The following is a 17,036-nucleotide window of genomic DNA, read 5'->3' as shown; positions in this document are numbered from 1 at the left end:
AGTTGCTGTGGCGGAGGTGGAGGGGAGGTGGGGGAGTCATGCAGCCATCGAGACAGCATCTGACCTGCAGCTGACACGTTCTGTGTTCCTGCCACTACGGTGTCCTTGTATTAGCTTCAACTTTCTCTGCAGTTGTGGATTTTGCTCGAACAGCTTCACCACCTGACGGAATGTATGCCTTCCAATGTAGGCCTCTCAATGGGCCAAGGAGTGAGGCATTCCCCACGTAAATCATTTAAACTTTTTCAACTCTACTTTCAGAATATTTTCCAACTTAGACTGAGTCCTTTACAGCTTCCCATGTTTCCCAAACATCATCAGTTACCTGGGGCGAAGGTTTTGTATGTTTCTTCATCCTCTCCATTATGGGAGGCCCTATTGACCACAAGCAGCTGGCCTGCTTTATTTGGGTTTAATCACATTTGTATCTTCACTGCCTAGCATAGTGCCTGGCATGGAGCAAACAATCAAGAAACATGGGTTGGGGCCAGCGTTGTGGCTCACTTGGTTAATCCTCCGCCTGCAACGCCAGCATCCCATATAGGCACCGGGTTCCAGTCCCAGCTGCTCCTCTTCCAGTCCGGCTCTCTGCTGTGGTCCAGGAGGGCAGTAGGGGTTGGCCCAAGTGCTTGGGCCCCTGCACCCGCATGGGAGACCAGGAAGAAGCACCTGGCTCCTGGCTTTGGATCGGCGCAGCACCGGCTGTGGTGGCCACTGGGGAGTGAACCAATGGAAGGAAGACCTTTCTCTCTGTCTCTCTCTCTCACTGTCTATAACTCTGTCAAATAAATAAATAATAATAAAAAGAAACATGGGTTGGGTGCATATACAAAAGAGTGAATACATTAATGAATGCATGAGGTTAGAGAAAATTCTTCTAAGTGGAAAATTTAAGAAAAATGGCTGTTAACAGTTGTAGAGAGGCTAATTTTAATGTGGTCTCTTATAGAGCAAACCAAGTGGAGACCCCAATTTTTCATGTGGATTCTTGCAAAATAGGCAGACTTGGCCATATCCAAAGTCTTTGCAGTCTACCATCCTAGAACATCAAGGCACTATTTGTGGTCATGCTGAAGTGTCTGGCTCTGCTCCTTCCAGGTCTTTGTGAGGCCAAAGTGATATCCAATGTAGAGGAGGATTCTGACTCTCACAGACACAGGCAGTATCAGCACCAGCCACCCTTACCCGGCCTACCTGTCCAGGGCATCCTTGGGCTCGCCTCTTCCTTCTTGTCCACAATAGCAGCCATAAAATTCGAATTCCTCCGGGCACCGGGATGTCAGGCAAAAGAGCATCTCTCCCAGCTGTGGCATCACCTGTGTGTTGTGCCCACTTTCCAGGTGCAGGAAGGTGAGTCTGTCACAGGCTGAAGGGAAATAGGAACTCTCAGGAGGGCAGTGCTCCAGATTGTAAGAGGACAACTCTGGTCCTACCAGGAAACCCTCTCTCCTGTGCCTTGGCACAACATTCTTAAGAGAAAACTGCAGGTGGGCTCATTCCATTGTCTGGGATGCACTGATGCTCAGAGAGCAAGTCTTTCCCTTCCTTCACAGACTCCTTATTGGATCTCCTTTAACAGGATAAGGACTTGCCATGATGGAAGGTGCTCTCTGGGCCCCATTGTTACTGAGCAGAGCCCAGCATGTTGGGGGTAGGGAGGAGAGGCCCTATCCTCTTGGGCTTTCAGACCACGTCAGCTTTACACACATGGCTGAGTTTGACTCTCAGAGCCCTTGGTTTCCTTTCTCTGTCTCTCTCTAGGTCTCCCCTCCTCCAATGCTTGCTCCTCTGCCTGCAGTGTTCAGATGCTGCACACTCTGCATTGGATACTGTGGAGGACCAGGTCAGATCTTCACAGGTTTCCTCTGTTTCTCCCTCCCTATGTGTTCTTGTGGGTACAGGGCTTTTGGTAAGGGTTTTATTTCCCAAAAAACCCTTTTATTTAAGGAGTACAAGTTTCATACGTAAAACTTTAGGAATACAGTGATTCTTCCCACCATACCCACCCTCCCACTCCCACTCTCACCCCGCCTCCTTCTCCCATTCCCAGTCCCATTCTCCATTAAGATTCATTTTCAGTAACTTTATACACTGAAGACCAACTCTATACTAAGTAAAGATTTCAACAATTTGCACACATGCACACACACACATACACAAACTGAGAACAAGATTTACAGTTAACTCTCATAATACAATTCATTGAGGATGGAGGTCCTGCCTGGGAAGTTAGTGCACAGTGACTTCTGTTGTTAATTTAGCAATTAATACTCTTATGTATTATGTCAGTGATCACCTGAGGCTCTTGACATGAGCTGCCTAGGCTATGGAAGCCTTTTGAATCCACAAACTCCATTAGTATTTAGACAAGGCCATAAGCAAAGTGGAAGTTCTCTCCTCCCTTCAGAGAAAAGTACATCCTTCTTTGATGGCCACTTTCTGCTGGGGTCTCACTCACAGAGATCCTTCATGTAGAACATTTTTGCCCCAGTCTTGGCTTTCCATGCCTGAAATGCTCTCATGGGTTTTTCAGCCAGACCAGGAAGCATTAAGGGCCAATTCTGAGGTCAGAGTGTTACTTAAAGTGATTGTCATCCTATGAGTCTGCTGTGGTGACTACTTCCCATATTGGAACATTCTCTATTTTATAATTCTATTATTATTACTAGACATTTGAGCCTATTTATATGATCACTTTAACACTTAATCTTATCTATATTTTCACTTTAACACTTAATATGATCACTTTAACACTTCAGATGACATTTTTACAATCCAGTTTAATGGGATTTGGGATCCCATGGCAAGTTTTTAAACTGTGCCCTTAGAATTAAGTCCATAGGAATGTATGCAGAACTATACAGCTTTACAGTTACAAACTTCCTCCTCCCTCTCTTACTCTCACTCTTATTTTTTATTGAGATCTATTTTCAATTGACTATATACACATATGGTTAACTCTATGTTAAGTAAATGGTTCAACAAATAGTATGAAGAAGAAAAACCTGTTGCTCAACAGTCAAGACAAGAGTTGTTCAAGTCATTGCTTCTCAAAGTGTCAATTTCACTTCTACAGATTTCCTTTTAGATGCTTTATTCTCACAAATCAGGGAGAACTTATGGTATTTGTCCCTTTGGAACTGGCTTATTTCACTAAGTATGATGTTTTCTAGATTCCTCCATTTTGTTACAAATGACTAGATGTCATTTTTTTTCCAATGGTATAGTATTCCAGAGAGTACATATCCCATAAATTCTTTATCCAGTCTTAGGTTGACAGGCATTTAGGTTGATTCCATGTTTAGCTATTGTGAATTGAGCTGCAATAAATATGGGGTGCAGATAACTCTTTTATTTACCATTTTCATTTCCCTTAGGTAAATTCCCAGGAGTGGAATGTCTGGGTCATATGGTAGGTTTAAATTCAGATTTCTAAGGTATCTCCAAACTGTCTTACGTAGTGGCTATACCAGTTTACATTCCCAACAACAGCAGATTAGGGTACTTTTCCCCCATATCCTCACCAGCGTTTGTTGTTTGTTGATTTCTGTATGAAAGCCATTCTAACTGGGTGAAACCTCACTGTGGTTTTGATTTGCATTCCTCTGACGGCTAGTGATCCTGAACATTTTTTCATGTGTCTGTTGGCCATTTGGATTTCCTCTTTTGAAAAATACCTGTTTAAGTCCTTTGCCCATTTCTTAACTGGGTTGGTCATTTTGTTGTTTTGGACTTTCTTGATGTTTTTATAAATTCTGGTTATTAATCCTTTATTAGTTGCATAGTTTGCAAATAATTTCTCCCATTCTGTTGGTTGCCTCTTCACTTTCCTGAGTGTTTCTTTTGCAGGACAGAAGCTTCTCAATTTGATGCAATCCATTTGTTAATTTTGGCTTGGACTGCCTGTGCCTCTGGTATCTTTCCCAAGAACTCTTTACCTGTGCCAATGTCTTGTAGGGATTCCCCAATGTTCTCTAATAATTTGATGGTGTCAGTTTGTAGATGTAGATCTTTAATCCATTGAGTGGATTTCTGTGTTAGGTAAGGTAGGGGACTTCCTTCATACTTCTGCATGTGGAAATCCAGTTTTCTCAGTACCATTTGTGGAAGAGAATGTTCTTCATGGATTGGTTTTAGCTCCTTGGTCAATTATAAGTTGGTTGTAGATGCTTGGATTAATTTCTGGCATTTCTACTCTATTCCATAGATCTATCCATCTGTTTTTGTACCAGTACCAGGCTGTTTTGTTTACAATTGTCTTGTAGTATGTCTTGAAATCTGATATTGTGATGCCTCTGGCTTTGATTTTTATTATGTAAGATTGCTTTAGCTATTCAAGGTCTCCTATGTTTCCATATGAATTTCAGTATCATTTTTTTCTATATCTGAGAAGAATGTCTTTGGTATTTTGATTGATATTCCATTGAATCTGTAAATTGCTTTTGGAAGAATGGACACTTTGATGATATTGATTCTTGCAATCCATGAACATGGAAGATTTTTCCATTTTTTTGTAGCTTCTAATTCTTTCTTCAATATTTTGTAATTCTCATCATAGAGATCTTTGACATCCTTGATGAAGTTTATTCCATGATATTTGATTGTTTTTGTAGCTATTGTGAATGGGAATGCCTCCAGCTTTTCCCAATTCATTAGGACGCTGGCTGTGGGTTTGTCTTAAGCTGCCTTTATTTTGTTGAGGAATGTTCCTTTTATACCCAATTTGCTTAGAGTTTTCATCATGAAAGTGTGCTGCATTTTATCAACTTGCTTTCTCTGCATCCACTGAAACAATCACAGGGTTTGTTATTGTTGAACCATCTCACTTGGTCTGGATGGATGATCTTTCTGATGTGTTGTTGGATTTGATTGGCCAAAATTTTGTTGGGGAATTTTGCATCTATGTTCATCAGGGAAATTGGTCTGTAATTCTCTTTCTCTGTTGCATCTTTTTTCAGGTTTAGGAATGAAGGTTATGCTGGTTTCATAGAAGGAGTTTGAGAGGATTTCCTCTCTTTCAATTGTTTTGAATAACTTGAGAAGAATTGGAGTTATTTCTTCTTTAAATGTCAGGTAGAATTCAGCTGTGAAGACATTGGGTCCTAGGTTTTTCTTTGCTGGGAGGGTCTTTATTACCAATTCAATTTCTGTCTTGGTTATTGGTCTGTTTAGGTTTTCTGTGTCTTCATGGTTCAATTTAGGTAGGTTGTATGTGTCCAGGAATCTATTTCTCCTAGGTTTTCCAGTTTGTGGCATATAGCTCTTTGTAGTGGTTTCTGATGATTCTGTTTCTGTGGTGTCCATTGTAACACTTCCATTTTCATCTCAAATTTTATTGATTTGGGTCTTCTCTCTCCTTTTTTTGGTTAGTTAGGCCAATGGTGTGTCAATTTTGTTTATTTTTTCAAAAAACCAGTTCTTCATTTTACTGGTCTTTTGCGTTTTTTTTTTTTGGATTTAATTTTGTTGATTTCTTTAATTTTAATTATTTCTTTTCTCCTACTAGTTTTGGTTTGGTTTGCTCTTGTTTTTCTAGATCCTGGAGATGCATTGATAGCTCATTTATTTGGTGTTTTTCCAATTTCTTGATGTAGGCACCAATTGCTATAAACTTTCCTCTTAACACTGCTTTTGCTGCATCCCATAAATTTTGATATGTTGTACTTTCATCTTCATTTGTTTAGAGAAATTTTTTAATTCCTCTTTTGATTTCCTCAGTGACCCACTGTTCACTCAGGTGCTTGCTGCTCAATCTCCATGTGTTGGCATGTGTTCTAGAGATTCATTTGTTGATTTGCAGCCTCATTCTATTTTGGTCTGAGAAGATGTATGGTATGATATTGATAGTTTTGAAATTACTGAGATTTGGTTTATGGTCTAGCATGTCATCTATCCTAGAGAACGTTCCATGTACTGGTGAGAAGAATGTGTATTCTGGAACTGTAGGATGGAAACTGATGTAGCTATCCATTAGGTCCACTTGGTCTATCGTGTCGATTAATTCTGTTGTTCGCTTGCTGATTTTCTGTCTGGCTGATCAGTCCATTGCTAAAAGTTGGGTATTGAAGCCTATGTCTACCTTTAGATCCATTAACATTTCCTTTAAATAGCCACACACCCCATAATTAGGTGCATATACATTTATAATAGTTACATCTTTCTGTTGAATTGATCCATTAATTATTACATAGTGCCCTACTTCATCTCCTTTAACAGTTTTAGTGTTAAAGTATATTTTGTCTGATATTAGGATGACTACACCAGCTCTTTTTTAGTTTCTGTTTACATGGAATATCTTTTTCCATCCTTCACTTTCAATCTGTGCATATCTTTGTTGGTGAGGTGTTTTTCTTTGTAAGCCACAAATTAGATGGATTTTGTTTCTTAACATTCAGCCAGCCTGTATCTTTTAGCTAGAAAGTTGAGGCCATTTACATTCAAGGTGACTATTGATAGTTAACAACTTTGCCCTGCTATTTTCCCATTAATATTCCTATTGTTTACTTTTGATTTTCTTTTACTTTTACTGGGAGATTTTCTGCCTTCACATTCTTTCATAGTGATGACTATGTTTGTTTCTGTGTGCAGCAGAAACATCTTTTAAGCATCTTTTGTAGGGCTGGATGGGCGGTGACAAATTGATTCAATTTCTGTTTGTTATGGAAGGTCTTTATTTCACCTTCATTCATAAATGAGAGCATGGCAGAGTATAGTATTCTGGGCTGACAGTGTTTTCTCTTAAGAGTTTGAATACATCTCACCATTCTCCTCACTTGTAGGGTTTCTGATGGAAAGTCTACTGTGAGTCTAATTGGAGATCCTCTGAAAGTTATCTGGCATTTCTCTCAAGTACATTTTAGAATCTTTTCTTTATATTTTACTGTGGAGAGTTTGATTACAATGTGTTGTGGTGAGATCTTTTCTGGTCATGTCTACTAGGAGTTCTATGTGCTCCATGTATTTGGATGTCCATTTCCTTCTCCAAATTAGGGAAATTTTCTGTTATTATTTCACTAAAAAGGCCTTCTGAATCTTTGCCTCTTTCAACTCCTTCAGGAACTCTTAGAACCTGTATGTTGGATCATTTGATGGTATCCTCTAGATTGTCAACAGTGATTTTTAGTTTTCTAATTTCTTCTTGTTTTTTGTCTGTACAATTTCCTGTGCTTTGTCTTCTGTGTAATCTTATGATCAATTTTTAAAATTCCATTTCTGGCATTTCTTCAATTTCATCATCTTCACAATCTAATATTGAAGTGTTGTGTTCTTTTTGTTGGGGTGGGGGCTTGTTGTTTGTCTTTCTTATTCTTGTTTCTTGAATTGGCATGTTATTCAGCATTTGTGGTAATATTCATTGTTTTCTTCTTCTTCTTCTTCTTCTTCTTCTTCTTCTTCTTCTTCTTCCTCTTCTTCCTCTTCTTCCTCTTCTTCCTCTTATTCTTCCTCTTATTCTTTTGCTGTGGTAGCTTTTTTTTTGACAGGCAGAGTGGACAGTGAGAGATAGAGATATAGATAGAGAAATGTCTTCCTTTTGCCATTGGTTCACCCTCCAATGGCCGCCGCGTGCTTCTCGTGGTCTCCCATGTGGGTGCAGGGCCCAAGGACTTGGGCCATCCTCCACTGCACTCCTGGGCCACAGCAGAGAGCTGGCCTGGAAGAGGGGCAACCAGGACAGAATCTGGTGCCCCAACTGGGACTAGAACCTGGTGTGCCAGTGCCTCAGGTGGAGGATTAGCTTATTGAGCCACGGCACCAGCTGTGGCAGCTTTTATCTTCATACTATGTCTCTGTAGATTCGTGGAGCGTGTGCTTTCAGTGACTACTCAGAGGCTTGTGGTGGGTGTGCCCAGGGAGCTCTGTTCAGTTCTCCAGTGTGAAGGGCTTAACTAAAGGGATTAAAGGGATACATCCAGGTTTGGGTAGCAACTCACTCTCTCTTTCTCTCTCTCTCTCTCTCTCTCTCTCTCTCTCTCTCTTTAAATCAGAGGAGAAGTTTATTCTGCTCAACTGAGCTCCTCTCCTTAAAGGAGACCAGTGCCTGAGTGCTAGCCCCGGTGGGTATGAATTCATCTGCCTTGCCCCAAGGACCACACAAAGGATCTGTGAAATCTTCAGTGTGAGCTCAGATTCCCCAGCAATGTTCCTCACCAGGTAACCAGGAAGCCCTGAGCATGTGGAGCCTTCCACAGTGACTGCCAAAGTCCCAGCCACACTGTGAGTCCTCCCACACAGCCTCAGTTTTTCCACAGTCCCAGCACACAAGTCTCCCACAGTCACCAGCAGCCAGCCCCTGTCAGTTCTCCCTACCAGACTCAGCAGTCGCCACTCAGCTGGTTGCTGGGAACATGGAAACAAGCTGGTACAGTTGTTACATATGTCCCAAATGACTCCCGCTCTTTATTGGCTTGTTACAGGACACTGTTGCAAGGTGGTCCGGGAGAAAGAAATGTGCTCCTTTTTTTTCTCCTCTAGTTTGGCTGGCACACTATCCCCCACAGGGATCCAAACCAGATTCCCTCTAGGCTCTTCCTGAATCTTCATCACCAGTGGTTCGGGCTGCTGCAGTCTGGTCTCACCACACTATCCAGCGCCGATGTGGAGGTCTCTGCTGCTGGGGTCCTGAGTTGTGGGCATCCATGCCTTCCACAGAGGTCCACTGTGTCCCTCTAATTTGCGTAGAGTTTCCTCTGCTGTTTCTCCTTAACTCTTCCTTGACACTGCACTCTTTCCACTTTTTTTATACTATCTTCTCCTAGAATAGAGCAGCAAGCTCCCTCCCTACTCTGCCATCTTAAACCACCCCACATTATCTGGTAAGGTTTCACAGTCAGGAGAGACAAGGAATAGGATTATGCAGACCCAAGTGCCTCATTCTTTCCAATAAGCCCTGGAGTCAATGGTACCAACCCTTTCCTTGTGGGTTAGTTGGAGTGGGGAGAGTACAAGGTCACAGACATGTTTTAGCCCCTCTGAGCCTCAGTGTGCTCATCCTGGAAAGGGGTGATACCTTCTACTCACAGCACCACAATAAGATAAGGTGTCCCCAGGTGCTTTGCCAATGACATACCCACGAGTTCCCAAGGACAGAAAGGACAGACACTCCTCTGACTGCTTGGTTTTGCTCACCTTTTCCAGTTGTCTCCTCTGGACTATTTTCTACCGATGACATCGCCAACCCCAAAGATTTAACACCAGCCGAAACAAGAGATATGCCTTTCACTGTGGAAACAATCTCTGCAGATTCTGAAAATGCACAAGGTTATTGTTCAGATAAGCAGACGACTCGAGGAGATCTGCAGATGGACACATGAGGCCAAATGCAGGCAGATATCTCAAACACCAAAACGTAAGGAGAGTGTGCCTCAAATGGGTGTGCAGACATCAAAGGATATGTTCAGGGATCCAAGAGTTAGATCCATGGATAATGTCCAAAGTTTCTATGAGAATATTAGCACCGACAGGAGCCTACGCTAGATCGGCTGGAAGCATCCCACAGATGAAAATGTTCACAAACTCCCAGGTGTGTGTTTGGGTCATGTTTACTATAATGTGCCACTGCCTGAAGCTCTCCTAGTGCTCATGGCAAGTGAAGAGGTAAAAAGAATGGTGGCTGGGGCAGGTTTTAACCCAGTAGTTAACACTCCAGCTAAGCTGAGTCCCACATCAGAGTACCTGGATTCAAGTCCCAGCTCCAACTGCTGACTCCTGTTTCCTGCTAATGCACACCCTGGAGGTAGTGGTGATGAGCCTAATAGTTGGGTCCTTGCTACCCACATGAGAGACCTGGTTTGTGTTTCTGGGTCCTGACGCCAGCCCTGTGCTTGATCAGGTCATCGCAGGCATTTGAGGAGTGAGCCAGTGAATGGGAGCATATTCTCATTTTCTGTCTCTCAAAAATGAACAAATAGATAATTTAAGGTGCGGTGAGGACATTAAAGCAATTCCTGGTGCACAACGATGGAATCAGGCAAAGCTCCCCCTCAGAGCCCAGTATCTCATTACTCAAACATCGCCTCATCTTCTCATCATACGCAGAATTAAGTGCAAGGTCTGGCCCTCCTCCTGCATCATCTCATCCCTCACAGTCTTCCATTGTCTCTCTGGATCTCCTCTGGCCTGGTATGTCAGTTCTACCTACCCTCTTAGCTGGAGACAGAGCGCTATGCAGCTCAGAGCCAAATCCCTAGCTCAGTCAGGTCCAGGAAAAGGAACTTGTATAGGTTCAGCCCCACCAATCTGCTGACCTGGCTCAGCGCTCAGAGCACTGGGTAATTCCAGGCCATTTTGTGCCATGGATCTGCAGTCTTGCCCCAAGACCACCATCTTGATTTGTCTCATGCAACTGGTCTTCCTTCTCCTGCTCCCCAGTCTGGTTCCAATGGCACCAAAGTCTTATTGCAATCTCACCCTCCTAGGTTGGTACCTGACCCAGTTTTCCCATCCTACAGATAGAAACCAGTTTACTAGGTTCTTTCTACCATGCTGTTGGTTTCTGGAAACTCACCAAGGCAGTAGTGAGTTTGAGTTTGAATTTTAGCTCAGCATTATACTATATGTGTAATCTTGGGCAAACACACACTCCACATTGTGCTTTGTCCACTTGCACAAATAGATCCATAGTACTTTTTTGTCTGTGAGTCCTTCTAGCTAAATACCTAGCAATTAGGAAACAGCCATAGTAACTCACTGGCTCTCCAGTGAGTGTGAAACAACTATACATTGAATCCAAAGATACAGACTTTCCAGGTGGAAAGTTCTAGAAGTACATGGAACTTTCCAGAAGCCCTCATCTGAAGAGGAAAACCTTTCTGGATCACTGGTGCTAACCAATGTCAGGTACCCTCACCCCCTTTATCTGAGGGCAATTGGTGTGAATCCCCCCATCTGGATCACCTGCCCCATTGGGGAATAAATTCCTGCTTCTTGCCCTTTTGACCGCCCATGATGAGGTCACAGTGCATCTCTGACAACAGTCAGGCCAATCCTCAGCCATCTCTCTTCTGGTGCTGACCGTGCACTTCTGGAAATTCAGTTAAGATTTGGGAACTTAGGTTTGACTCCAAGTTTCTAGAGTGTGTGGCCAGCCCAGCTCAGGGACCAAAAACACCACTTTTGATTTTCATCAGAGGACTGAAGGAAAAATAGAGCTACTTTTTACATTTAAAAATGCACAGAAGTCTTTGCTTATTTTTATTTTTTTAAAGATTTTTTAATTTATTTGAAAAATAGAATGAGAGAAAGAGCAAGCATCCATCTACTAGTTCATTCCTCAGATAGCCACAACAACTGGAGCTGAGTCAAGCCAAAGCCTGGGGGCTGAACCTCCATCCTGGTCTCCCACGTGGGTGTCAGGGATCCAAGTACTTAAGCTATCATTGGTTGCAACCAATGTATATTAGTAGGAAGTTGTATTGGAAGTGAAGTAGGTGAGATTCACACTGGTACTCTGATATGGGACACAGTCTTCCCAAGTGGGGGCTTGGCCCACCGCATCACAATGCCTGTCCTCTGTTTTTAAATAATGGTGTCTAGTACTGGCTACCAGAGTATACGTATGAGTGAGTGCACATCGGCTCAGTTTTTCTCTAGGGCAATTTTGCAACATTTCAAGAGCCCTAAAGAGACTGCATTCCTTATCCAGTAATTCAACCTCCAGGTATCTGTCCCAACAAATTAATCAGAAGTAGATGGACATAGAGAAAGGGCATAGCAATTATTTAAAGTAACAAAACATTTGAAATAATCAGTTAAATAAATTATGTTTCCATATGAGGAATTCTTGTCCAGCCAATAAAATTCATGTGATGGGCAGGTGTGGTGGAGCAGCAGAGTATTGGAATATTCTAAAACTCCAAGCACAGCTCAGCATCTCATATCAGAATGCCTGGTTCAAGTCTCAGCAACTCCATGCTTCCAATCCTACAGATGTGCCTGGGAGGCAGTGCCTATCTGTCCACGTGCTTAGTTTCTTGCTACCCATATAGGAGACTCGGATAGAGTTCCTGGCTCCTAGCTTTGGCTTGTTGTGGGCATTTGGGGAGTGAACTAGCAGGTAGAAGCATTCTCTCTCTCCTTCTCCTTCTCCCTCTCTCTTTTTTCCCTCTTTTTCCTCATCCCTTTTTCTGTCACTTTGCCTTTCAAATAAATAACTAAATCTTCAAAAAGAAAATAGAAAACACAGTTAGCCCTCTTTATTCATGGATTCTGCATCTATGGATTCAACCAACCAGGATCAAAAATATATGTGAGGTGCCGGCATTGTGGTGTAATGAGTTAAGATGTACCCTGAAATGCTGGCATCCCATATGGGTACCAGTTCAAGTTCCAGATGCTCCACTTCTGATGCAGTTCCCTACTAATGCACCTGAGAAAGCAGCAGATGATGTTCCAAGTGCTTGACCCCCTGTATCCATGTGGGAGAGTCAGATGAAGCACCTGGCTGGTTCCTGGCTTCAGCCTAGCCCAGCCTTGGCCATTGTGACCTTTTGGGCAGTGAATCTGCATCTCTATAACTCTGCCTTTCAAGTAAATAAATGTTTTTAAAATATATTTGGGAAAAATTGTGTCTATACTGGGCATGAATAGATTTTTTTCTTACCATCATCCCCATATAATACAATATCACACTTCTTTACATTGCATTAGGTATGGTAAGTAATCTAGAGATGGTTTAAAGTATACCAGAGGATGTACTTGGGTTCCATACAAATACTGTGCCATTGTATAAGGGATTTTAGCATTGTGGAACCGGTTCTCTATGGATACCAATGGACAACTGCATAGTCTTCCTATCCTTCCAAATGCATCTCTTTACCAGATAAGTTTTCATTTTTTTCCTGCTAATGTGTCTATTTTTAAATTTATTTTGTGTACCTTTTCATTGCAGAATGATGTAAAATAAATTGGCTTCAATGGTTTCTTCCATTTGGGGTTTGGCCCCAAGGCTGCCTTGGAGCCCACTTGATTTCATACACTGGAGACGAAGACAAGGCAAGAGGAGCTGAGTGTGCTTACCTGGAGGAGGGGTAGCCCTCGCCGCCCCTGTGTCTTCTCCATCTTGGTCTGGATCAGCCAAAAAGGAAGAGAGAGAGGGTAAGTAGTGTCAGCCCTGGCCTGTCTCCCTTGCTCTCCAGCACTGCCTCCCCTCTCATTGGACACAGGAATCCTGGTGCCCTTGGTGTCACCCTGGTCTGCTTCACACTGTGCGATTTCCTGGGAGAGCATGTCAAGGTCACTGGAGTCAGACACAGCCTTGCAGGCGAATGTCACTGCAGCTTGTCAGGCTGGAAGTGAGCGAGTTTGTTGAAATGCCAGTTCCTCCTGAATTTAGGAAAAATGAATACTGGCAGAAAATCCCATTTGTGAACAGAGGTTCGTGCGGCATGGAGGCAATGGAAGAGTGTGGCTGAAGCTGCTGGCTCTGGAGCTCCTGTACAATGCGTTGTTGTTCTTGCTACTGCATGTCAGATACGGTAACAAGGGCTTTCCCACTAGATCTCCATGAGTTAGTACGGTGCCTGTGCTCATTCCGAGATGAGGACGAAGATACACAGGAAAGTTAGGTCACTCACTCAAGGTCACACAGTTAGAAAGAGACAGATGCTGACTCAGCTTGGCTGAAGTTGGCAGTCTTAAACACAATGCCAGGTTATTACTTCATGGCTGGCTGGATGGCCAAAAGCTAGATTTGGTAACTTAAAAACTCTTTGGAAAGGAGGAAACCGCCTTAAATGGAATGTACTCCAAGATCAAGTCCATGGAGGAGTTCCATGAAAATCGGGCTGTGAAGTTCACCGATGTGAAAAACGCTCCAGCAAATACAGAAATCTGGATCATTGCTAAGCTGGGGCAAATTGTTCTCTTCCAAAGCAAAACCTACAGACTTGGAACAGAGGGCTACTAGGCTGGCTAGCCTGGGCAAATGACTCTACCTCTCAAAGCTTCTCCTCTAACTGTAAAATAGAGATAAGAGTGGACTTCTTAGGACCAGGGAGAAATAATTCTGCACAAGTAAGGGGTTTGGATTATGCTGGCACATCAAAGGCCCTCATCAATGTCACTGCCCATTTACTATCCAGTAGTAAATAATTGTCATCATGTATGTGTACTGATTAGTCAAAGGTCTAGGGTTGCTAGTCACCATCAGCAAAGTTAGGTTAATCCTGCTGATGCAATTTGGCCTAGATATTTTTGGGAAGGACATGGTGCACCAGGAGTCACTGTGGAACCTGCAGTCTGGCCTCAGACGCAAGTTACTGGCTGGGTCACCTCCCTCAGCCTCCGCTTCCTACAAGTTCTGCAAAACGAGTATCATAATCTTTCCTGCAGGCCCTGTCCAGAGTGGTCTCCAGAACTGGGTGTGAACTTGCAGATCGCTTTTCTCCACGGCATCCCACTCTATCCTCTTCCAAAGCCCCTCTCCTTACTTGGGCCAAAGACTGTGGTCAGCCTGTCTGCTCCGGTCTCGGCAGTCACTGTGGAAAGAAAACAGCCAACTTCAGGTCTCCGCTCAGCTGGGAGTCTAAATCAGACAGAGGTCAACTGCGAAGGACACAGGCCTGGGGGGGGGGGTGTGCCTAAGAATCTAAAAGACACGGCCCAGGGCAACGTGAGCAGGGGATAAGGCTTTATGTTGGTGCTTAAGTGGGTCCCCATCCAAAAACGAGGGCCAGGCATGTCTCAGGGCAGAAGCCCAGCAAGCAACATCTCTGGGAGTGAAGGGCCGCGGTGTCTCCGGGCAGGAACAAGTCCTTATGCTAAGGCAGCTGCAGAGGGTGTTCAGGCTGGAAGTGGGGCAGTGGAAGCTTGGGGGCCTCCAGTTTGCACTCAGCTGTGTGTCTTGGACATGTTATCTCTGCTGCTCACGTCTTTAGGTGTATACATTCCTAGGTTTGCGTGAACACTGGTGTAGATTCTCTATATGAACAGGTCATTCAGTATCCAGACTATGATTTGACAGTGTGTGCTGATTTTACAGGCATACCACATTCCTGGAAGAAGATGCTTTCTAGAACCTCCCCATGTTCTCTCTCATCAATCCTTTGCCACTCAAAAGGTTGGGGGTAACCATCCCTTTTTCAGGAATTTATAAACTATGGCCTGGCCCTCAGCCTATTTGTAAATAAAGTTTTATTGGAATGTGGACACACGTGTTCATTTACAGATTGGCTGTGATTGCTTTCATGCTACAAGAGCAAAGCTGAGTAATTTCGGCAGAGATCCGGAGGCCTGCAAAGCCTACAAGATTTACTACCTGATCCCTTACGGAAAATGTTGGCCAAACCCCGCTTTGTCAGACGGTGAAATTGAAGCTTTGAGAGGTTTAAAGACTTCCAGAGCCATGTAACTGAAAAATGGGAGAGAAAAGGCTCAATCCCAATCTTCCTGACTCAACACCCTAAGTGTTTCATTGTGAGATGGGAGCTACACAAAGCTCGGTATCTTTTTCTCACTAACCATTTGTGTGATTTTTCCCACATCTTTATGCCCAGGAGCCTACTTCTCTGGAAGTGTGTGTTCCCTGTGGAAGTCATGGATGTGAGTCGCGAATGTGCCGGTCCATGACTTCCCTTTCTCCAGTTAGACTTTGGACTCCGTGAGCAACCTGATTTCACTGCATCTTCCCAGGGGTAAATACCAGCATTTCCTCACACCACAAGGTGAGGACAGTTAAGGCTTAAGAACTGAAACTTTGCAGAATGCAGCACTTGGGGCTTATTCTGTGACTGCCTGGTGGGGCTATGAAGCCTGCCGCAGATCCTCACGTTTGAGACTGGGATTTTCTCAGAACAGAATGGAAGCTGCTGCTGTCAGGACAGGAAATGTAGTAGGGCTTTGGCTGGAGAAGGGGGACCTTTCCTCTTCTTGCTAGACCTGCACCCTAAGGCACAGGCTGGCTGGGAGCTCTTGGGGCTCCTTGGCAACATGGGGGACAGCCAGGAGTGGGCAGCCCCAAGTCCTCTGCCTCTATCTTCCTGGCCCAGCAGTAGTAGTGGCTGGGGGAAATAACACAGTTTCAGGGACCCTGGTGGGCTCCAGAGTGATCTCCCTGAGGGCCGGCTTGGCAGATTTAATGAGTGAAAATCTGGCTGGTGCCGTGGCTCAATAGGCTAATCCTCCACCTGGCGGCGCCAGCACACCAGGTTCTAGTCCCGGTTGGGGCGCCAGATTCTGTCCCAGTTGCCCCTCTTCCAGGCCAGCTCTCTGCTGTGGCCAGGGAGTGCAGTGGAGGATGGCCCAAGTGCTTGGGCCTTGCACCCCATGGGAGACCAGGAGAAGCACCTGGCTCCTGCCATCGGATCAGCGCGGTGCGCGGGCCACAGCACGCCGGCCACAGCGGCCATTGGAGGGTAAACAAACAGCCAAGGAAGACCTTTCTCTCTGTCTCTCTCTCTCACTGTCCACTCTGCCTGTCAAAAAATTTTTAAAAAAAAAGTGAAAATTTAGGATGTCAGATCGGCATATATATGGCAATATATATAATGGGTCAATTCTGTAAGAAAGCCAGACAGGGGACATTTTAGGGGAGCTGATGCTTGGTGACAGAACAATCAGGACATGGGTATGTGGGTCGTGTGCCAGCCCCCTTGGTGGTGGCCCAGTCAGCTATGGGTACAGGGATTAGTTCCGTGCCAGCTCACCTTCCCCTGAGAGGGCTGTCAGGCTGGTATCTGTAGGCTCCACAGGAAACACTGGAAAAACAGAAACCCAAAGCAATGACCAGTGCAACACAAAGTCAGCACCAAGTGTGGGATCTCAAAGAGCAGGCTGCAGCCACTGGACCGAGGGAGGAAGGTAGCCATGAAAGGCCTTGCTAAGGAAGAGCCATCCACCATCTGTCTGAGGATCTCCTCACCTCTCTTACACTCCCCAGAACATGGGGGCACCCAGAACGTCTCAGCTCAGGAGGGACCACAGCCACTGGACACTATTGCACCTGGGCTGAAGGCAGGGAGGGGGTTGCTAACCCCACATTTCCCACCTGCAGAACACCCCTATTCAAAAGGGAGCCAAGATGGTAGGGGGAAAAGAGAGGA

General features: G+C 44.3%; 1 protein-coding gene across 1 annotated transcript in view; it reads right to left on the bottom strand.

Annotated features, from left to right (window-relative positions):
- Nucleotides 1-17,036, bottom strand: part of OC90 (otoconin 90) — a 36,249-nt gene that overhangs the window by 5,017 nt on the left and 14,196 nt on the right. The window contains exons 8-11 of the mRNA XM_062189416.1: nt 16,641-16,691; nt 13,015-13,062; nt 9,127-9,243; nt 1,195-1,366 (exon numbers count right to left, since the gene is read on the bottom strand). Coding sequence (XP_062045400.1) covers nt 1,195-1,366; nt 9,127-9,243; nt 13,015-13,062; nt 16,641-16,691 — 388 coding nt within the window. The remainder of the gene's footprint in view (nt 1-1,194; nt 1,367-9,126; nt 9,244-13,014; nt 13,063-16,640; nt 16,692-17,036) is intronic.

Source organism: Lepus europaeus, chromosome 4 (assembly GCF_033115175.1).
Source record: "Lepus europaeus isolate LE1 chromosome 4, mLepTim1.pri, whole genome shotgun sequence".
Lineage (NCBI taxonomy): Eukaryota > Metazoa > Chordata > Mammalia > Lagomorpha > Leporidae > Lepus > Lepus europaeus.
Note: the sequence above shows the minus strand (reverse complement) of the source record. Positions and strands in the feature narration are given on the sequence as shown.